This window comes from Boleophthalmus pectinirostris, unplaced genomic scaffold (genome assembly GCF_026225935.1).
Source record: "Boleophthalmus pectinirostris isolate CB_2022bp ecotype Guang Dong unplaced genomic scaffold, ASM2622593v1 HiC_scaffold_14, whole genome shotgun sequence".
Classification (NCBI taxonomy): domain Eukaryota; kingdom Metazoa; phylum Chordata; class Actinopteri; order Gobiiformes; family Gobiidae; genus Boleophthalmus; species Boleophthalmus pectinirostris.
This window is the reverse complement of record NW_026571047.1, coordinates 24,650,155-24,673,618: the sequence shown is the minus strand read 5'-3', so window position 1 is coordinate 24,673,618 and position 23,464 is coordinate 24,650,155. Positions and strand designations below refer to the sequence as shown.

At 38.6% G+C, this 23,464-nt stretch overlaps 2 protein-coding genes across 3 annotated transcripts in view; both read left to right on the top strand.

Moving 5' to 3' along the window:
- The first annotated feature begins 4,537 nt into the window (after positions 1 to 4,537).
- six3b (SIX homeobox 3b) lies at positions 4,538 to 5,998 on the top strand. Its single transcript, XM_055149917.1, has 2 exons — positions 4,538 to 5,145; positions 5,887 to 5,998. The coding sequence occupies exons 1-2, from the start codon at positions 4,538 to 4,540 to the stop codon at positions 5,996 to 5,998; spliced, it is 720 nt and encodes a 239-aa protein (XP_055005892.1).
- A 6,369-nt stretch (positions 5,999 to 12,367) lies between these two features.
- The window catches only part of prkcea (protein kinase C, epsilon a), a 126,507-nt gene continuing 115,410 nt past the window's right edge, over positions 12,368 to 23,464 (top strand). Inside the window, exon 1 of one of the 2 annotated variants that reach the window (XM_055150212.1) lies at positions 12,368 to 14,282. In XM_055150212.1, coding sequence (XP_055006187.1) covers positions 13,938 to 14,282 — 345 coding nt within the window. In that variant the 5' untranslated portion in view covers positions 12,368 to 13,937. The remainder of the gene's footprint in view (positions 14,283 to 23,464) is intronic. The other variant, XM_055150213.1, reaches the window with a different exon arrangement.

Sequence of the window (23,464 nt, the reverse complement as noted above, 5' to 3'; positions counted from 1 at the left end):
ACGTATTATTCCACTTTTTACCATTTTAAATAAGACGGTGTAAATATTTTTAAAGGATTATTTGAAATTGAAATGATTTGCTTTGGGTAAACATAAAATACAACACTAAATCAACAAGAATAAAGAACCGAACCACAACTAATCCAGGTTTAAATCAGGTCTTTGTCTATGAATAAATCAGGATAAAGTTGTTTTTTGTTTGTTTTTTTTATTAAATGTTGTTGTAAATCACAGGTCTACATCATTTTGTTGTGGTCCAGGTGGTTCAGTGACCAGTTTTGAGCAAGAACTGAACTTAACTTGGACTAAACCAGGTCTAAAATCAGGACTAAATCCAGATTAAACAAATATTAAACCAGAATTGAACTATGATTTATAAGGACTACGACCAAACTAAATGAGATCTATAATCAGGACTAAACCAGAACTGAACAACGATTTATGAAGACTAAAGCCAAACTAAACCAGGTCTAAAATTAGGACTAAACCATGACTGAACTATTGCTTATAAGGACTAAACCCCGACTAAACCAGGTCTAAAATCAAGACTAAACTGAACTATGATTTATAAGGACTAAGACCAAATGAAACCAGGTTTAAAATCAAGACTAAATTAGGACTAAACTAGGACTAAACAAGAACAAAACTATGATTTATAAGGACTAAACCAGGTCTATAATCAGGTCTAAATCAGGACTAAACCAAAACTGAACTACAGTTTATAAGGACTAAGCCTAAACTAAACCAGGTCTATAATCAGGACTAAATCAGGACTAAACTAGAACTAAACCAGAACGAAATTGTGATTTATAAGGACTAAGCCCAAACTAAACCGGGTCTAAAATCAGGCCTAAATCAAGACTAAATCAGGACTAAACCAGAACTAAACTGTGATTTAAAAAGACTAAGACCAAACTAAACCAGGTCTATAATTAGGTCTAAATCAGAATTAAACAAGGATTAAACTAGAACTAAACAAGAACTAAACTACAATTTATAAGGACCAAACCCAAACTAAACCAGGTCTAAATTCAGGACTAAACAAGGACTAAACTAGAACTTAACTATGATTTATAAGGACTAAACCCAAACTAAACCAGGTCTATAATCGGGTCTAAATCAGGACTAAATCCGGGTTAAACCAGGTCTAAAATCAGGATTAAACTAGGACTCAACTAGGTCCAAATCAGAACTAATGAGTATAATCAGTACTTGGCAAACAGTAGCACACAGCATAATTTAGATCATTTAAGATATTTCCAAAACCAGTTGCTGATATTTTCCAGCTTTCACCAAACGTCGTCTTCAAACATAAACGTCTTGAGTAAAAGAGTTTAGTCTCCGTCTGCGTCCGATGTGCTGGAGGAGGTTTGTTGTTGTGTCTGTGGAGACAAAAGAGCTGCAGAGTGAAAGACGAGTGTTTCCTGGATCTGTCTGAAAAGAGGAAGAGGATAAAGAAAAGGAAGTTGTACTTTAGGAAATCTCGTTAGGAGTAACAGTGGACGCTACACTTCACCCACTTGTGTGATTAAAGATGCACTTTGTAACTTTTCTAGTGGATTGTTTACCGCCTGCTTGTCTCCATGGAGATGTAATTCCCCAGTGTGACAACTTATCTATCTGCGAGGAGACAAGCCAAGTTACAGGTCAGATCTGTGGAGAGTGAAGTCAGCTCATAATAAAAATACAGTTTTTGTTTTTTGGGTTGGATTTTTGTGTAATAAATGCAAAATAGATTTGTTTGGTGCCAAAAGGAACATTCCGGGGAAAGAAATAATCTGTTTAAAGAGACAGTTTGGAATTTTGGACATAGGACCTCATTTCCTAGTGAGTCAGTGTTGGAGACGTGTGGAGACACTTTTAAAAATATTCCATCCAGTCCTTGTAAGTAAGTAAGTCTTTTTTTTTTTTTTTTTGTAGCGTTTTTCACAGACGTATGTCACAAAGACACTTTACAGATAATTATATTATATATCATTATTCTTTTCTCTCCACACCCGGTGATGGTAAATTACTATTGTAGCCACAGCTGCCCTGGGGCAGCGGAAGTATGGCTGCCATGCCAGTCGGCGCCATCAGTCCCTCCAACCACCATCATCACTCACACACACACCACTTTCATACTAGGCAATGTGGGTGAAGTGTCTTGCCTAAGGACACAACGACAGTTTTATGACTGGCGCCCCACTGTGTCACCTGATTTTCCCAGAGGTCTCCCATCCAAGTGCAGGCCCGGCCCTGCTGAGCTTTTGAGATCTGATGGGACCAGGCTTTGACAAACCGGTACGGCCACAGAGTTTATTTACAGAGGTCGCTGGTGCTAGACTAGTGCATGTCAATGGTCGTAGTTATACTGACACTAAAAACAGTCTTACCCACTCCACAAAACACCCGAAACAAATCTATTATTACACCAGACTGTCCATGTAAATGTCTGTGTCAATAGAATGTTTGAAATAAAACTAACCTTACATCGCATGAATCGTCACATGTTGAGGGACTATTTTCTCATATATCAGTCCGCCGCTGCCAAATTTTCTATCAGGAAGTACAACTCACTGCTGCTGCTCAGACATAAATCCTTCAAATGCAAGGTTGGTTTTACTTCTAAAATTATTCTATTAACACAGACATTTACATCGACAGTCTGGTGTAATAATAGATTTGTTTCGGGTGTTTTGTGGAGTGGGTAAGACTGTTTTTAGTGGCAGGATAACTATGGCCATTGACATGCACTAGTCTAGCACCAGTGACCTCTGCAAATACAAGGACTGGATGGAATATTTCAAAAAGTGTCTCCACACGTCTCCAACACTCTGACTCACTCACGAGGAAATGAGGTCCTATGTCCAAAATTCTGAACTGTCCCTTTAATGGTTTCCCACAAACCGTAGACTGTACATATAAATAAACATATTTAACCCACTACCCTCCACGTTCCAAATAGGAAGTGAGAATGGCAGCACTTTCAGCTCCATCAACTCTGGCTCTAATTGACTTTACATTGAAAAACTACTGCTTCTTTCTCTGTAACTGCTGCTGTGAGCCTCGTCATTTTGGTCTAAATATTCATTTTAACCCGCTGCTCTACATGATCCTGGTGTTTTTATTACACTATTTTGTCCATAAATAAATAACATCACACTCACTTACTCCACTTCTTTATACAGAGTCTGCACCACAAACCAAAAGGCTGTCAGTTTGATCCCACTTCTGACGGTTTTATATATATATATATATATATATATATATATATATATATATATATATATATATATATATATATATATAGTTGAGTCCTTGGGCAAGACACTTCATCCACCTTCTTATTTGATTTGTCTCTGTAATTGTCAATTGGGAAACAGTTCTATCGCTTTCATATCTTAAAAATACTGAATGTTTTGCCATAACTTAGACTTATAGACAAGCTTTATTGATCTACAAGGGAAATTATTTGGACACCGTAGCTCAACCATCACAATATAATATAATAACAAAGAGTAAAAAACATATAAATCGTAATAATAAATTCTAAATAAGTAGCAAAAATAGCAAGAGACAGGTGTCAAATAAGGAATAATTGTATAAATGTAAATGTACAAATGTATAAATGTCAATATAAAATTGAAAAATAAGTCATTCTTAGTTTTTCAGTGCAGCAATGAGAATAAAATAACAACAAAGCCTAAACACAGACCTCCTCATATGATCTAGAATCAAAAAGCGCGTATGGATAATGAAAAACTGGCACACGCCGCGATCCGGACGCGCCTGGACATCTGTCTGTCATTCATCTAATTGGCATTGACCCGTTTAAACCCGCGACCCCCTTTTCCACACATCGCAGTTTTTATTCATCTTTAATGTAAACAGGTCAACATAAGAACTTTTCAAGAGATTTCCATGTTCTAGTTTTCATTTCTGCGTTATTGTGAAGTTTACGCGTCCAAATTTGAGACGATGCAGCGTAAATTCTGTGGATTGAATGGATAAATACGAACAGATGCTACGATAATCCCAGGTAATCGAGCGAAGTGTGGTTTATGCTGCGGATTTATGGAAATTAGAAAATGAAAAGTGATAAGTAGAGATACATATGCTACATTTTGGCCATGGTACTGATGAGAGACACGCAGAAAATACAATATAAAACACTGATTTTATATATATTTTTATTCCAAGTCGTTATTATTTTTGCCACTGTAAATATGAGGCCATCAGGGATTAATCATGTTGAGGTACTGGGGTGTACAGCAGTATTGTAACTCACGTTTTTATAAAGCTTTGGCCATAAACGCTGTTCATTTGATGCTGTGACAGTGTTCAGGGTCAACTGCAGATTAACGGAGCCGCTCTTGGTAAAGGATGAAGGTTTTTTTTTTTTTCCTTGGAGAATTGTGCGTGAATCTGAGCGTGACTGACAGCTGCTCCATGGTAACCCATCCTCCGGAGCCTCTGACCAATCAGGAGTGAGCTCGGGGCAGGTGTAAAGCCCGCTCCTCGCGTCCCCCGCCTCAGTCCCGGTCTGACCGCGGAGATGGACACTCTGTTCCGGTCCCAGCTGATGGACACGCTGCGCGCCCCCGTGGCCCTCCCGGGACTGTGCTTCTCGGCGGCGCAGGTCGCGAGCGTCTGCGAAACTTTGGAGGACACCGGCGACATCGAGAGACTGGCCCGGTTCCTGTGGTCACTTCCAGTCAGTGTGGATTCCATTTTCGAGCACGAGTCGGTTCAGAGGGCACGCGCTGTGGTCGCTTTCCACGCGGGAAGCTTCAAAGAATTGTACCACATCCTCGAGACGCACCGGTTCACGCGCGCCTCTCACGGCAAACTGCAGGCCATGTGGCTCGAGGCGCACTACCGTGAGGCCGAGCGGCTGCGCGGGAGGCCCCTGGGCCCCGTGGACAAGTACCGCGTGAGGAAGAAGTTCCCTCTGCCTCGGACCATCTGGGACGGAGAGCAGAAGACGCACTGCTTCAAGGAGCGCACGAGGGGCCTGCTCCGGGAGTGGTACCTCCAGGACCCCTACCCCAACCCGAGCAAGAAGCGCGAGCTGGCACGTGCCACGGGACTGACCCCGACACAAGTGGGCAACTGGTTCAAGAACAGGAGACAGCGAGACAGAGCGGCGGCGGCCAAAAACAGGTGCGTTCCATTTGGTTTGTGCGTAAAAGCTGTGCGTAAAGGCTGTGCGTAAAAGGCGACACTGAGCAATAACGGTACTTCAGTTCTCAAAATTAAATCTCCAACATTTACGCTTAAGTTAAAATGAATAAAATTAAGTAAAATGAAGTTAAATTCTCCATATTGAAAACTGTCCTGTGATTTGTGGCTTCCACCTTCAACACTCTTGGGACCAAAACTGTTGGAGCGGAAAGAGCGGCTTGTCCACTTTTCCTTTTGCTTTCTCTAGTCGACTCCCATTATGTCAGGGTCAGTGTTCAGGAGGAATGGGGTTAGTGAATAAATATGTCATTACAGCCAACTGGAGCATCTCAGCACATTGTGATAAATATAGGACACGGATTCAGTTACAGAAAATCAATAACTGTGACTGAACTTATTTTTACGCGCATTTATCCTTATTACACAACACTTAACACCAGGATTACGCGCGATATGATCAGGCAAAACTTCTCAATTTCATACCAAATACCATTTTTTTTATCAAGTAAATGAAACTTGTTGATAGGGAGTAGATTAGATGAATAAAAATGCTGCAAATGCTAGAAAAAAGAATTATTTTTCATGCGTAATGTTGTTTTACTCAGCAGTATTTGCACTTTCCCCGCTTTTTTAACACCCATAATTTAACTTTTTTCATACTCTGTCTATTTTTAATATAGTTATAGCATTATTTATCCTCCGTGTTTTTTTTGGCACCAGGTTGCAGCTGCACAGACTGAGCGGAGGGGACAGTCCCAGAGACAGCGCGGGACACGGGGACGAGGACACGCCCCTTTCCGTGACGGACAGTGACTCTGAACTGGAGGTGTGAAATTTAACCCGCAACCTCAACGAGCCAACCAGCAGCAACACCATATAGACCTAAAGAGACATAAAGAGAGACGCACCGAGCCGCTGCACTGTGCACGAGTGAAGTGTGAGGTCAGCGCTGCCTCCTACTGGACAACAAGCGTAACAACAACATCAGACTTTGTTGCGTTTGTTCATTTTTGGGATCATTTGTGCACGTTCTTGAAAATATCATCATTTCAGACATAAAGTAGGGGTCTAAATTACTTTATTTAATCATATTTTAAGCCAATTCAGAAACAAAATAAACCCACAAATGTTGAATTTTTTTGGTTAAGGAGTCGCCCCCAACTTGCCTTTATAGTTATAATTAATTAAACTCACACTTGTGGATTGAATAAATTGATGCTACTGAAAATATATTCTTGGGCCAATACGTCTGCAGCATTTTTAGCAGATTATAACATTATTTTTGAGGTTTTTCTGTCTCCCACTTCAGTTTATTTATTTTATTTTATATACAAATTTTTCTCAAGTAAAAATGTTTTTATTTTGACATCATTACTTATCTTATTTTCTGTACCCCATAACTAAAAGAGATGCACTTTGAGTAATGCTAACTAAGACTAGGACTAAACCAGGACTGAACCAGGTCTAAACCAGGTCTAAACCAGGTCTAAACCAGGTCTAAATCAGGTCTAAACCAGGTCTGAACCAGGACTGAACCAGGACTGAACCAGAACTAAACCAGGACTGAACCAGGTCTAAAGATCCTCTGATATATGCTATTGCTGCCCTAAACAAGAACTAAAGTAGGACTGAACCAGGTCTAAACCAGGACTAAAACAGGTCCAATACAGGATTAAACCAATTCTCAATCAGATCTAAATCAGGTCAATGTTGTTGCTGCACTAGAACACTCCAAAAGAGCTGCTCTAAACCAGGACTAAACTAGAACTGAACCAGGTCTAACCCAGGACTAAATCAGGACTGAACCAGGTCCAACCCAGGTCTAAACCAGGTCTAAACCAATGACTCAACCAGGACTAAACCAGGACTGAACCAGGTCTAAACCAGGACTAAACCAGGTCCAATACAGGATTAAACCAAGTCTAAATCAGATCTACATCAGGTCAATGTTGTTGCTGCACTAGAACACTCTGAAAGAGCTGCTCTAAACCAGGACTAAACTAGGACTAAACCAGGTCTGAACCAGGACTAAGCCAGGACTGAACCAGGTCTAAACCAGGTCTAAACCAGGTCTAAACCAGGTCTAAAGCTTCTCTGATATATACTAATGCTACACTAGAACACCACACAAGAGCTGCACTAAACCAGGACTAAACCAGGTCCAATACAGGGTTAAAGCAAGTCTAAATCAGATCTAATGCTCTTCTGATGTATGCTGTTGCTGCACTAGAACACTCTGAAAGAGCTGCTCTAAACCAGGACTAAACTAGGACTAAACCAGGACTAAACCAGGACTAAACCAGGACTAAACCAGGACTAAACCAGGTCTAAACCAGGACTAAACCAGGACTAAACCAGATCTTAAACACCCCTGATAACTTCTGACTATTCCAGACTGGGAGCATTTTATTTGACTTTATTAAATTTAAATATTTCCCTTTTGATTTCATCTTTTAACAGTATTTTTAGAACAAACTCTCCATGGTGCAAACTCCTCACTGTTCTTAATCTTATATTTGATGATCGTTCTCCTCAGACAACACCAGCAGAGCCCACATTTATTGTAAATATGTGTAAATACGGAGTTTGTGTAGAGACAATCTTAACTGTGCTGAATATTTCTACCTCCCTGTACATTTGTGTGATCTTTGTTTTGCTGTGTTTGTAGAGAATTAGTACTTAAAGGTCCCACATGACACAAAATTGACTCTTGTGAGCTTTTAGCCAGGTTATAATGTTGTTTGTTTCATTCTCACATGTTGGAAATTGGAAATATCAGGGCTGAAATTATCCAAATGACTCTAGTGAAGGAGTGTCCAGTTTAAAAACACACGGGAGCACTTGCTGTTTTCAGTTTGAGAGACGAACTCAGCCTAAATATGCAAAATTGTGTGTGTTAAATGTGTGTGAATGAAACAAAACACAACTCCAGGTCTGTTTTAGAACATAAATCAGAAAATAGTGTAACATGGGCCTTTTAAGAGTTAATATTAATGTTTGGTTTGTGTTTTGCCAAAAAAGCCGAGACTGTGGTAGTTTCAAAATGTCAAACACTATGGGGCTCCTTTGTCCTGTAAAAAAAAACCTCCAAATGAATTAATAACTATGATAAAAGTTAGTTAATGTATATTTTTGTTATGGTTAAACTTAAAATGGATCTCTGGCCCAGTCCAAAGTGAGTGGATTTTCGGTTTCTAATTTAAGGAGGCTAATATGTTTGTTCTGTCCACGGCTGTTGGCACTGTGAACTTGATACTGAATAAATGTTATCATATTTTGTACAAATAAAGTTATTTAAGATATAAATTATTAACGTTTTATCAGTTCACCGGTTATATAATATTTAATCAGGGTTATAGAGTTGACCTATATCATTTGCAGTTGGTGATTCAAAGTGGCCTGACTCATCAGCCGGTTTCACATTGTGGAAACCGTCTGACCTCGCAGCATTACGATTCGTTCGCTCGACGGTAGGCAGGTACTTTTTTTATTTAACCAATCGCTGCTATTTGGTCGTGACGTATGTACAGTAACGCGGCAAATCCTGTAGGAAGAAGGGCAATAACGTCTTTCACCTTGATAAAATTCACCAAACATTCTCTTTGTTCCGGCTTTAAATCCTCGATCTCGGGAATTGTTTCCAACACAGAATGTCTGTCTTCGTCTACATCCATCTCGACGCTTTGTTTACTGTTGTGTTGTACCACAAAAAGGACCCAGACAGACGCTTGAGTTTGAGTTTCACAGATCTTCACTGATTGGACGGTGCGCGGTCTACAACTTCCAGGGTTCTTGCAAACTGTTTAGCGTATTTTGATTCCTGACCTGGTCGCTGGAGAGAAATGAAATTGAGCAGAGACACTAGGTGGCGCCAGTCTTGCTATATTTAAAGTGGGATGCTCTTGCAAAATGAACATGACATATTTTCTTATTTTAAAATGACTTTTACAAAGACTCACACACACTATCTCTCTCTTGGTTCACTTTTTCATTAGTTTATGGTTAAAAGTGAACCAAAATCTTCCTAAATACATTTTTAGCTGTCCCCAGTCCGGTGCGTAGAGTAACAGACACGAGCATTTCCTTATCTCCACACAATAAAAACTATTATTAAAAGCGAGCTCCTTCAGGTGATACTTGAACAGCTTTACGGTTTATGGGTTTGCCTAATTTAAAACCATTTTATCCACTTTTCTGTCCTCGTTTGGATAATATCTTGATGCGGTCCAGTTTTAGACCTGCTTTAGACCTAGTGTCTCCCATAGATTTTGGTCTTTCATACAATATGTGGAGTTTAAATGTCACTTTTATGGCTTTTATTTCATATTTTAGCCGTCTTTTTGAGCAGTGTAGTTACTTTTCTGTTATTTATGGAGCAACAAAGTCAGATTTTGTTGCCAGTGTCGAGTCCATGTTCTTTTTAGTCTATGTGGGGCACCGTCTGGTCTGTAAATGGGAAAAACTGAGTCCTCCATTAGATCTGGAATACTCCTGTTGCAGACTTATAGATTTGCTGGTACTCTCAGACAGCAGCATCTTTTCTTTGGTGGTGTGAAAAGTTTGATTATAGTTTAGACCACTGGTTATTAAACTTGTTCATACAATGTAATACAGAAGAATATAGCTGTCTTTTTGTACCACCGGAAATAAACCAGGTCTAAAACCAGACCAGAGAGAAGAACATGCAGGGTTTGTGTGTTAAATATGTGTGAATGAAACAAGACTCAACTCCAGGTCTGTTTGTGAAGAGGAAACAAGATTATAACATAGATCAGAAAACAGCCTAATATGAGCCCTTTAAACCAGGAGTCACCAGACTTTTTTCTTTGGGGACCACAACATTATGGCTCCTGATTGTGATGGGGTCCGGGGTCGGGGTTTGATTGGCCGTGTAACACAATTGCATGATCCAGATTATATTCTTTGAAAACCTCCACACTTTCTTTACATATCAGACAAACTCCACGCTCCTCACACTGAACAAAAAAAATAATCGGTCGTCCTCTGTTCTTTGAAAACTCGACGCTCTCTGTCAACTTTTTGTACTTTAACACAAGCATTTTGCTGTCCTTTACTGCACTACAGTACTCTACACTGCAGTACTCTGCGCTACAGTACTCTACACTACAGTACTCTGCGCTACAGTACTCTGCGCTACAGTACTCTACACTACAGTACTCTGCACTACAGTACTCTACACTGTACTACTACACTACAGTACTCTGCGCTACAGTACTCTACACACTACAGTACTCTGTACAGTACTGCGCTACAGTACTCTGCACAGTACTCTAGTACTCTGCGCTACAGTACTCTACACTACAGTACTCTGTGCTACAGTACTCTGCGCTACAGTACTCTGCGTACTACAGTACTCTACAGTACTCTGCACTACAGTACTCTGCGTACTACAGTACTCTGCACAGTACTCTACTACTGCACTACAGTACTCTGCACTACTCTACTACTGTACACTACTAGTACAGTACACTACAGTACTCTGCACTACAGTACTCTGTACAGCTACAGTACTCTGCACTACAGTACTCTGTACTGTGCTACAGTACTCTACTACAGTACTCTACTACAGTACTCTGTGCTACAGTACTCTACTTACTACTACTTACAGTACTCTGCACTACAGTACTCTGCACAACAGTACTCTGCACTACAGTACTCTGTGCTACAGTACTACTCTGCTACAGTACTCTGCCCTACAGTACTCTGCCCTACAGTACTCTGTGTGCGTTTACTCTCACTGTTTGATCTCAAGTTTGTCAGGTGACAGAAATTTGGTGGCAAATATAAATACTACATATAATATTTTAAATATATAAATACTTCATATAAATATAATTTGTAAACTGAAAAAACAACCAAACACAAGATGCAGATGTGTTATATTTGCCAAAAGTCATAAAAAAAAAATACGCCATGAGACTTTTGAGGATTGACTCATGGGGCAAGTTTCGGAAGTGGTGGGGGGGCCAGGTAAAAGGGGTGTGGAGAGCCGGAGTCAGCCCGCGGGCCTTAGTTTGATGACCTCTGCTTTAGACATATGGCCCACCAGTTCAATAAAGGTCAATGATTTCCTATAAAACGAACAGTTAAGCTATTTGAGGAAGGCCAACTTTTAAATCAAGTACAGACGAAGCAAATGAAATCATTCTGGAGTAGGCAAGGCAAGTTTATTTATATACAATTCGTACACAAAGTAATTCAAAGTGCTATACAGAATAAGAAATACATTAAAATAACAATACAAACCAATCAAAACATAAATAATTATCATATTAAAGAGAGAAAGAGAGACATTAAAGAGAGAAAAGAGAAGAGTGCAGACTGATATTTGTTTGTTTGTTCTGGTCAGAGGTTTATTTAAACCATTCAGAACTGGCACCACGACTGTACTGGCACAGACAGACTAAGGGTCGTTGTTAATGTGAGTGTATTTTTAACTTTGGCACCAAGTCTCAGATTCGAGTTCAATCCCAACACTTTAAGTCACGTGTCCAGCTGTCATAATCTCGTGATGTTACACTAAAGCCGGCAGAGGGCGCTCAAGGACAACGTGTACAGTTATTCAACCTTAGAGGAACTTCATTTAAAAACACAACTTTTTTTTTTTTTTATCTGTATTTACTTGATGTTTTGACCTACTGTTGTACATAAACAATTTAATTTATCTTATTTGGACAGTTTTAGTTTTTATTTATTTATTTTTCTTAAGTTTACATGCTGATAACGTTTTGTTGCGTTCAATGTCCAACAACCATCTCTAACCTGGATTAAACATTTGCATGTAGCTTTGCCTGATATATTTATTTAATTTTTTGTGTTCCGTCTTGTTTACTTGTGTCACATTTCCCACCACTTGCTATTTTAAAAAAAAATACAAATTTGGTTATTTTAGCTTATTATTTTTGAGTAAACTTGCAAAACGTACTGAGTAAACGTCTTTGTACATCTGAATAAATTATAGATACTTTTATTTTTAGCAATACAAGAAAGAGAATTCGTGATTTCAGTGTGAAAATATGCAAATTAGTAAAGCAGGGTTGCGTTTAACGTGAGATTAATTGAGGTATTTGTAATTAAAGCGATTTTGTGCAGACATTTGATTTGTTTCTGGTCACTTCACGGCCTGTTGCTTTCTATCAACACCCCTGATTTTAACACCTTTTATGCAATCGCCACTTTGAATGGACGCCGTGTTCCGAGACTGCAGACGCTCTTGTATTTTTAGCCTTTTCCCCTGTACCTTTATGTGAAAGCGAGAGAGAAAGAAAAGAGAGAAAGAGAGAGAGAGGGGGGGAGTGTGTGACCATGCATGAGGCCAGTCTGATTATTGACTGCATTGGCTGTCTGTGGCCTGGAGCTCTATTCCATCCCCCTAAAAAAAAAAAAAAAAAAAAAAAAGAAAAAAACTCACCTCTCCAATGTACGTACTGCGAACTCTCCCTCTTTCTCTCTCTCTCTCCCCTCGTCTCTTTCTCTCCCTCTCTCATCCGGCTTGTGACGATTTTTTCGCATTTCCTGCTCCTAGCTCGGATTGAGGAGTGTGTGTGGTGTGAGAGGGGCGCATTGCTAAAAAAACAGTGATGTATTCTTGGTTTATTCCACGTCTGTTGCAACGTCCTCTGTGAAGAAGCAGCAGCAGCAGCAAGCAGAAGAAGAAAAAGAAGAAGACTGCATTTTTGAGATTACGCGCAAATATCGCGTTAGGTCAGAGGGTTGCGCACAGACTTTAATCGAAAGGATAATCCCAGCCCAGCGAAGAAGGAGACGGGGAGAAGGTATATCCAGCGGAGGAGCACCGAAAAGCGGATGGCTAGGCGTTGCTACTCCGGCTGTCCCCCACCCTGACCCGGGGAAAAGGCTCTCCAGCACCGCGCCAGAGAATTACGCAGAACCAGCGGAGCTCCAGTCGCCGTTTCACCGCAATATTCACCACCCAACCCGGTTTATTTGCACCGAAAACTGGGATTGTGCACACGAGAGGACCGCCCATAAACAAAACAAGGCACGGTTGGGAGATATTGATACCTCGCTGTCTTGAGTTAGTCCGATATTTGCGCGTTTATTTTGACATTTGCGTGGCGTTTGCGTGTTTTAGCCCGCGTTGTTACACCGATACACATGCGTAAGGCGGGGGACCGTGTTATTGGATGTGAAAGGACTGTGCAGTGACCCCAGATCAGCGAAAGGAAGCGGTCAAAAAGTCCAAACATCCTTTACATTCACAACGACGCTGGGGTCCACCTAGAAGCAGAAAAAAAAACAAAAAAAAAAAACGAGGGGGCGGTCGACGATAGTCATGGCGATACTGCAATTTTGATGATACAACGACAATCCTCTATCTCACTCATCTGTGACCTCAAAGCGTTGTATGTGAATTGCATAACTATGTAGATGACTGGCTTATGTTCTGCCATTTTATGCAGATTTATACATACTATAAGCAACAACTTGGCGTTTTTTTTTGTTTGTTTTTTTACTCACCGTCGCTACGTGTTGCTGTCTTTTCCACTTTGGCACATGTCAGACCTGCTATCCTTTCGTGCCAGTGAATGTAAGAACTTTAAAATCCAAATTTCTGACATGAATTATTAGCTTTCACAATCGTATATTTGCAGCTTTAATTTATTTATTTGTAATGACCCTGTAATTGGAATTTGCACGGGTCCACCGCTCCCAGAACCACACTTTAGCACCTTTTATCAGTGTTTTTTTTTTTTTGTTTGTTTTTTGTTTTTTACACAAAAGTAGCCATGCCTGTGTTCAATGGTCTCCTGAAAGTCAAAGTTTGTGAGGCGGTGGATCTGAAGCCAACGCCGTGGGCCTTGCGTCACGCCGTCGGGAAAAGCGGTTCTTTCCTTTTGGACCCTTACCTCGCGCTCAACCTGGACCAAACCCGACTGGGACAGACCGCGACCCGGACCAAAACGAACAGCCCCGTTTGGCACCAGGAGTTTTGCACCGAGGTGAGGGAGGGACGGAGCCTGGAGCTGTCCGTTTTCCATGACGCGCCGATCGGGTATGATGATTTTGTGGCCAACTGCACCATCCAGCTGGAAGATCTGCTCCAGAACGGCACGAGGCACTACGAGGACTGGGTGAGTGGAGCAGGATGGGAAATGTGGTCCTCGGTGTGGGGGCACGAGGGCGCACTGTTTGTGTTTATGTGAGAAAGTTGTGGGTTCTGTTCCCGGGTTCACACAAGTGGAAACTGGATGTGTTTACGTTTGTACACACAACACAACTGGGACTAAACTAGGACCAAAACAGGATTAGAAGAGGACTAAATCAGGACTAGAACTGGACTAAACTCAGGACTAGAACAGAACTAAAACTGAAGTAGAACTGGACTAGAACTGGACTAAACCAAGACTAGAACTGGACTAGAACTGGGTAGAACAGGACTAGAATTGGACTAGAACTGAACTAAACCAAGACTAGGACTGAAGTAAACCAGCACTAGAACAGGACTAGAAAAGGACTAAATCAGGACTAGAACAGGACTAAATCAGGACTAGAACAGGACTAAATCAGGACTAGAACAGGAATAGAACAGGATTAGAACTGGACTAGAACTGGACTAAATCAAGACTAGAATTGGACTAAAACAGGACTAGAATAGTACTAGAACTGTGTAGAACTGGACTAGAACTGGACTACATCAAGACTAGAATTGAACTAAACCAAGACTGGAACTGAACTAAACTCAGGACCGGAACTCGACTAGAACAAGTCTAGAACTGGACCAAATCAAGTCTAGAACTGGACTAAACTCAGGTGGAATAGAACTGGACTGAACTCAGGACTAGAACTGGACTAAACCAGGACTAAAATTGGACTAGAACAGGACTAGAATTACACTAAACCAGGACTAGAACTGGACTAAACCAGAACTAGAACTGGACCAGAACTGAACTAAACCAAGACTAGAACTGCACTAAACCAGGACTAAAATGGGACTGGAACAGGACTAGAACTGAACTAAACCAGAACTAGAACTGGACTAGAACTTAACCTAAACTAGGGCTAGAAAAGGATTAGAACTAGAGTAGAATAGGACTAGAACTGGACTAAACCAGGACTAGAACTGGACTAAATCAGCACTAGAACAGGACTAGAACTGGATTAAACCAGGACTAGAACAGGACCAAACCAGGACTAGGAGCTGTTCTAAACTCAGGCCTAGGCCTAGACTATAATTGGACTAAACCAGGACTACATCAGGACTAGAGCAGAACAGAATTGGACTCAAACCAAGTGTGAACACACCTTTATGTTTTTCCTGGAGGTGTTTACCGTATAGTTTCAGCTTCCAGTTATTTGCAGCAGTTTGATGACTTTCCCATTCAAAACATATAAGATCTTGCTTTAAATTATTTATCGCCATGGCAGCGTAACATGCTTGTTTCTATGGAGATGTCATTGCTCTGCCCAGAATGTTCCACAGTGTGACATTAAACAGCTCTACTTTACATTTACTCAATTACAGGTGCTTTTAGAGCTCAGAAATACCGAGAAAAACAACATTCTGACTGTGAGCGAGGTCGCCTCTCCACAGATCTGACCTGTAACTTGGTCTGGTTTGGTCTCCATGAAGATAGAAAGGTTTAATGCCATACTGTGGAACATTCCAGGCCAAAGCAATAACATCTCCACAGAGAAAAGCAATTTAACGGACCCTCCACCAGAAAAGTTGATTCAAAGTCTGATTCCAGTTATTAATGTCTTTTTTTTTTTTTTTTTTGTGAAATTGTTTTTGCAGTTTTTTTCTGACAGCCTGATTTCACAGTAATTGGGTTTGAACGACGTCTCCTTTGTGAGATTTTCGAGCAGATGACATAATCACAATCATAATCACAGAAACTAAACCATGAAAGGATTAAAACAAAAAAAAAAAGAAAAAGAAATGGACTTGTAATTTTTCTGACTGAATATTGTGATTTGATTTCTTGCTGTTTGCGGTTTCGAATCGAGTTTCAGTTCTCACTCCATATTGAACACACCCAGAAGTGTCAATGTGTGCGAGGGACTGTAATATGAATGACGATCCAACAAGAATCACACGCATTTCAGGACAAGTTCGAACAGCTCATATACAAATCAGACCCCACGGAGATGAGACAGCCGTTTGAAACCTTAACATAACATGAAAACCTACATCTGTAATCCGTAAATTTGGCTTTTCAGTTTACGTTTTGTTGATTAAAGGTTCTGTAATTGCACAAAATTGACTCTTGTGAGCTTTAAGTCATGTTATAATGTTGTTACCTCCTCAAAAACAGACTTGGACTTGTGTTTTGTTTCATTCACACATGTTTAAGTAATCATTTATTGTTTACTGTCTACATCTCCAAAGCTCAAAATTCTCGGATCCAGGTAGTTTTAGTTTTCAAATTAACAGCTCCTTTTACCTTAAATTCAGTAGAGATTAGGGATGTAAGGATATCCAAATCTCTTGGTACGATATTTATTGCGATATCGTGGGAAAGCTCACAATATGGTGGAGAGATTCATGATTAGGGATGTAACAATATCCAAATCTCTTCGTACAATATTTTCACGATATACATCTCACGGTACGATATTTTTTGCGATATTTCGTGGAGGCTAAACAGCTAAAACTGTTAATATGCTACTTTTTCCTCTTAAAATGCCTTAACAAGATTTAATCCAAAGAACTAAGACTTAAAAGTGTTTAGAACTGTTATTTCTTCTTGTAGTCTGCACTGAAATGGAGCAAAGGATCATGGTCTATGTAGTTCCCTCTGTCTTTTTTTAGCGATTGCTGCACCATAACTCTTCATTTAAGCATAGACACTTGTAATTCGATATATTGTGATGGTCCATGATATAATTGTGAGAACTTTGACGATACGATATCACGATATTTCTGTTATTGTTGCATCTCTAGTACGATATTATCACGATATGCATCTCACATTACGATATTGTGATATTTTGAAGAGGCTAGACACTTTTTCAGTTTTAAAATACCTTGACAAGATTTTGGTGTGAATTATTTCCGTCATAATCCCAAGAATTCAAGTAAAAACATATTTCTTCATGTTGCCTGCGCTGAAATGAATCATGGGAAATGTAGTTCCCAATGTTCATAAGCTGTTGCTACTGTAAAACCATTCATTTATTTATTTCAAAGGAACTTAAAATTCGATATATTGATGATACAGTATCACGATATTTTGGTTATTGTTACATCCCTAGTAGAGATTGACAATTCCAGGGTTGAAATTATCCAAATGATTCTAGTGAAGGTGCATGGAGTTTGAAAACAGATGTGGAGCACTTCCTGTATTGCAACGTGGCATCGCAAGGTGTAGCTCCAAAAAACCTAAATATGCAGGATTTGTGTGAATGAAACAAAACACAACTCCAGGTTTGTTTTTGACGAAGAAACAACATTATAACATAGATCACAAATTATCGTCATATGAACCCTTTAACCTTTAAGCACTACTAAGAATTATTGACCAAAATCAAGACTAGAACTGGTCTAAACCAAGACTAGAACTGGACTAAACTCAGGACTAGAACAGAACTAAAATTGAAGTAGAACTGGACTAGAACAGGACTAAATCAGAACTAGAACTGGACTAGAACAGGACTAAATCAGGACTACTAGAACAGAACTGGACTAGAACAGGACTAAATCAGACTAGAACTGGACTAGAACTGGACTAGAACAGGACTAAATCAGGACTAGAACTGGACTAAAACAGGACTAGAACTGGACTAGAACAGGACTAAATCAGGACTAGAACTGGACTAGAACAGGACTAAATCAGGACTAGAACTGGACTAGAACTGACTAGAACAGGACTAAATCAGGACTAGAACTGGACTAAACCAAGACTAGAATTGGACTAAACCAGGACCAGAATAGGACTAGAACTGTGTAGAACAGGGCTAGAATTGGACTAAACCAAGACTAGAATTAAACTAAACCAGGACTGGAACTGGACTAAACTCAGGACTGGAACTGGACTAGAACAGGACTAGAACTGGACCAAACCAAGTCTAGAACTGGACTAAACTCAGGAGGAGTAGAACTGAACTCAGGACTAAAACTGGACTAAACCAGGACTAAAACTGGACTAAATCAGGACTAGAACATGAACCCTTTAACCTTTCAGCACTACTAAGAATTCTGGACCAAAATCAAAACTCTAAAACCATTGCTGAACCTGATCTAAACTAATGCTCAAATTTCAGTTTTTATATCTCCCCATGGACAAGACTCCACAACTTTATTCAGCTTATTTTACTTTTATTTGTATATTTTCTTCACTCAAACAATTAACTTGATAAAAAATAAACCCTTGGCCTTTTCATCTCAATAAAAATACTTTTACTTTTCAGTTCAAAAATGTAGTGGTGGAAAAAGTACTCAAGTTTATTACTCAAGTAAAAGTACAGATACTGGAGCAAACAAATACTGAAGCAAAAGTAAAAGTATCACATGAAAAAATGTATTAACGTGCCTGTTTTTAAAGTATTTTGTGCATATTTTGAGGTCTTATAAGACTTAAAATGCATTGATTTGGAAGTTTTCATTTGTATATTTTTGCTCTAACAATTAACTTGATAAAAAATAAACCCTTGGCCTTTTCAGCTCAATAAAAAATACTTTTACTTTTCAGTCCAGATCTAAAATGTGGTGGAGTAAAAAGTACAGAAACCTGCTCTGAAATGTTGTGAAGTAAAAGTAAAAAGTATCCAGTTTAAAATGTATTCAAGTAAAGTACAGATACTTAAAATGTATCCTGAATAGGGCTGCATATCATTAAGAAGTTGCCGATACGATACATACCTCAATACAGTTCACTTTCGATTTGATATGATATATTTCAAATCGATTCAGTACAGTTCAATAAAAAATAAAGGGTTAATAAGTCATGGCTGTGATACTAAAAGTCTTTGTTAAACCACTTCTTATGCAAAGTTCATATGAAACATTTTAATCATCATAACAGTGAATATGTGTCACATAAATGAGTTTCCTTCTTCTAACGAAGCAACAAAACTGTAGCTCTGTAACAAAATAATTGAGTAAAATGTACCAAAAATACTCTTGGAGATATATCAATACAGCAGCTCATAATATCGATACTGTATCATCACATTAAACGATACGATATAGCGATATTTCAATATTTTTTCAAACCCCTATCCCTTAAGGACAGTACTTTACTTTTTTTTGCACAGCCTGTAACATACTTTGCAAAACATATCATGGAAAATATTAGTTGAATTCTTGTGTGTGAATTTTATGGTAATATCTGAAAACTGGGCCTGTTCCAATAATGAGAGAAACAATCTTTAGACCATTACATTTTTTTACTTATTTAATTATTCAGTTAAAAACCAATGGAACTACCAGTCTCTTGGGATAACATTTCATAACATTACAAAACACACAACAACACAAAAACAAGACTCCACAACCTTATTCAACTATTTACTTTTATTTGTATATTTTCTTTGCTCAAACTATCAACTTGATAAAAAATAAACTGTTGGCATTTTCATCTCAATAAAAATACTTTTACTTTTCAGACCAGATCTAAAATGTAATGGCGTAAAAAGTACAGATACCTGCTCTCAAATGTAGTGAAGTAAAAGTAGAAAGTATCCAATTTAAAATGTATTCAAGTAAAGTACAGATACTTAAAATGTATCATTAATAGAGCTGAGCAGCATTAAAAAGTTGCAGATACAATACATATCTCGATACAGTGCACTTTCGATTTGATACGATATATTTCAAATCGATTCAATACAGTTCAATTTTTAAAAAAGGGTTAATAAATCATGGCTGTGATACTAAAAGTCTTTGTTAAACCTCTTCTTATGCAAAGTTCATATCAAACACAAACATTTTAATCATCTTAACAGTGAAAATGTGTCACATAAAGGAGTTTCCTTCCTCTAAAGAAGCAACAAAACTGTAGCTTTGTAACAAAATAATTGAGTAAAATACACCAAAAAATACTCTTGGTGATATATTAATACAGCAGCTCACGTTATCGATACTGTATCATCACATTAAACGATACGATATATTGATATTTCAATATTTTTTCACACCCCTGATCCTTAAGGACAGTACTTTACTTTTTTTACTTTGTTACACAGCCCGTTGCAAAACATATCATGGAAAATATTAGTTGAATTCTTGTCTGTGAATTTTATGGTAATATCTGAAAAGACCATTTAGTTTTTTTTTGTTAAACTTAATTTATTTATTCAGTTAAAAACCAATGGAACTACCAGTCTCTTGGGATAAAAGGATTTACATTACAAAACACACAACTATTCAACTATTTACTTTTATTTGTGTATTTACTTTGCTAAAACAATTAACTTGATAAAAAATAAACCCTTGGCCTTTTTATCTCAATAAAAATACGTTTACTTTTTAGTCCAGATCTAAAATGTGGTGGAGTCGAAAGTACAGATACCCGCTCTCAAATGTAGTGAAGTAAAAGTAAAAGTAAAAGTAAAAGTGAAAGTATCACATGAAAAAATCAATTAAAGTACCTGTTTTTAAAGTATTTTGTGCATACTTTGAGGTCTTATAAGGCTTAAAATGCATTGATTTGGGAGTTTTTATTTGTATATTTTTTGCTCAAACAATTAAGTTGATAAAAAATAAACTCTTTTCATTTTTAGCTCAATAAAAACACTTTTACATTTCAGTCCAGATCTAAAATGTAGTGGAGTGAAAAGTACAGATACCCACTCTCAAATGTAGTGAAGTAAAAGTAAAAAATATCCACTGTAAAATGTACAGATACTGAAAATGTAAACTTAAGTACAGTACTTTTTTTTTTTTTTTACTTTGTTACACAGCCCTTTGCAAAACATATCATGGAAAATATTCGTTGAATTCTTGTCTGTGAATTTTATGGTAATATCTGAAAAGACCATGTAGTTTTTTTTACTTAATTTATTTATTCAGTTAAAAACCAATGAAAGTACTGGTCTCTTGGGATTTACATTACAAAACACACATAACCCCCCCCCCCTGTCAAAAACAAGACTCCACAGCCTTATTCAAGTGTTTACCTTTCGGACAGACTGTAATAACATATGGCCATAACATGAGGAGATATGGATTCAAAACAGGACAATTTGTGGAGATACGTGATAGAGACGCAGCCCAGTGCATCCTGTTGTTTTGTTGTTGATTGAATTTAGCGAGGCAGGAAGTTGTCATCATACGCCACTTCCTGTTTTATTGTCTCCTGGTGCTGCCGAGGGGAAGATGGAGAAAGATTGATTACGAAACAGTTATCTCTACCTCACAAGACTAGACCTCTGCAGATAAGAGGAGGAAGAGGGAACCCTATTCAAATATGTTTTTTTAATAATCTGGCTGCTCAAGTACAAATTTGCGTCAACACGTGCATGATCAGACGGCCTGTTTTATACGAAGCCGACCTGAGTTTTCTTTCTGCGTCTCCATGGACATGTAGTTGATATGTCTGGAAAGTTTCACACTATGACATTAAACTTAAATCTTGTGTTTATTCAATTATTACTTTTTTTTTTAGGTTCAAATTACCTTGAGAAACTGTGAGAGTGTGGTCGCCTCTGCACAGATCTGACCTGTAACCCGGCTTTGTAATATCACCTGCGTGTTTCCATGGAGATGTTATTTCCCTAAAATGTTCCACAATTTGGCATTACGCTGATCTATCTTGCAATTATTCAATTAAACACCTGTAATTGAGATAGCTTGAATGCCATACAGTGGAACATTCCTAGTAATAACATCTCCATGGTGACAAGCAGTTGGTGGAGGTGTTCTGAAAAGGTTACACAGTGTAACTTTAACCAGACCTCAAGCAGTTTTAAACCAGGTCTCCCCTTAACCCGGATTACACTTGGACTAACCCTGTACTAGACAAGTGTGACCCGTAACCTGATTTAAGACTGGTTTAAACTGGAACAAACTCAGGACTAAATCTGGACTATACCAGGACTAAAACAGGACTAAACCAGATCTAAATGAGAACTAAACCTGGACTAAACCAGGACTAAACTAGGGCTAAACCAGGACTAAACCTAAACCATATCTAAACCAGGACTAAAGCATGACTAAACCAGGCCTAAACCAAGACTAAACCAGCTCTAAACCAGGACAAAACCAGGAATAAACCGGAACTAAACTAGGACTAAACCAGGACTAAACTAGGACTAAACTATTACTAAACAAGCTATAAAGAAGGACTAAACCAGATCTAAACCAAGACTAAACCAGATCAACACTAGGACTAAACCAGGACTAAACCAAGACTAAACCAGATCTAAACTAGGAGTAAACCAGGACTAGACCAGTTCTAAACCAGGACTAAATCAGATCTAAACCAGGACTAAACCAGGACTAAACCAAGACTAAACCAGATCAACAGTAGTACTAAACCAGGACTGAACTAAGACTAAACCAGATCTAAACTGGGAGTAAACCAGATCCAGACAAGATCTAACTCAGATCTAAACCCGGACTAAACCAGCTCTAAATCAGGTCTAAACCCGGACTAAACCAGCTCTAAATCAGGTCTAAACCAGGTCTAAACCAGGACTAAACCAGGTCTAAACCAGGACTAAACCAGGTCTAAAGCAGGTCAAAACTAGAACTAAACCAGATCTAAACCAGAACTAAACCAGGACCATGTAAACCAGCCGTATCCACCCATTTCCAAATGAGATGGAAAGAGCGGTTATTTTGGGCCGTGCTTTTTGCGAGGTGCTGGTTTCACCGATTGCTTTGCTGTAATTTTTGTAAGAGGCCTCTTTGTGTTGAACTAATGGGTTTAAAATGTATAAGTCTCCAGTCTAAAGTGTCTATCTCTCTCTCCTCTGTAATTTCAGCCAGATGAGGTAATGTGAGGTACGGTAATCTAATAACTGCCACCACTCACAGTCCTAGTTTCTCCGAATCTCTGGTGTAAATACTGGTAAAAATATGGGCCATTTTGTGTAGAAAATAGGACTTGTCTATATAATAATTAATATATCGACTTATTGTTCAATACAAGATAAATCAGTTTTTGGGAGAATATTTATCGTTTTAATTAACTTATTCTTTCTACTATTTGGACATTTATGGTTATTTTTCTGTGTTATGATACTTTTAATTTAAGAGTCATTATAGATACAAACGTACTACTTGATTTCTATCATTTATTTATTTATTGCAGCTCGTATTTTTAACAGTATGGTGCGTTTAGAATAGTTGTTTAGTAGGGATACTAGG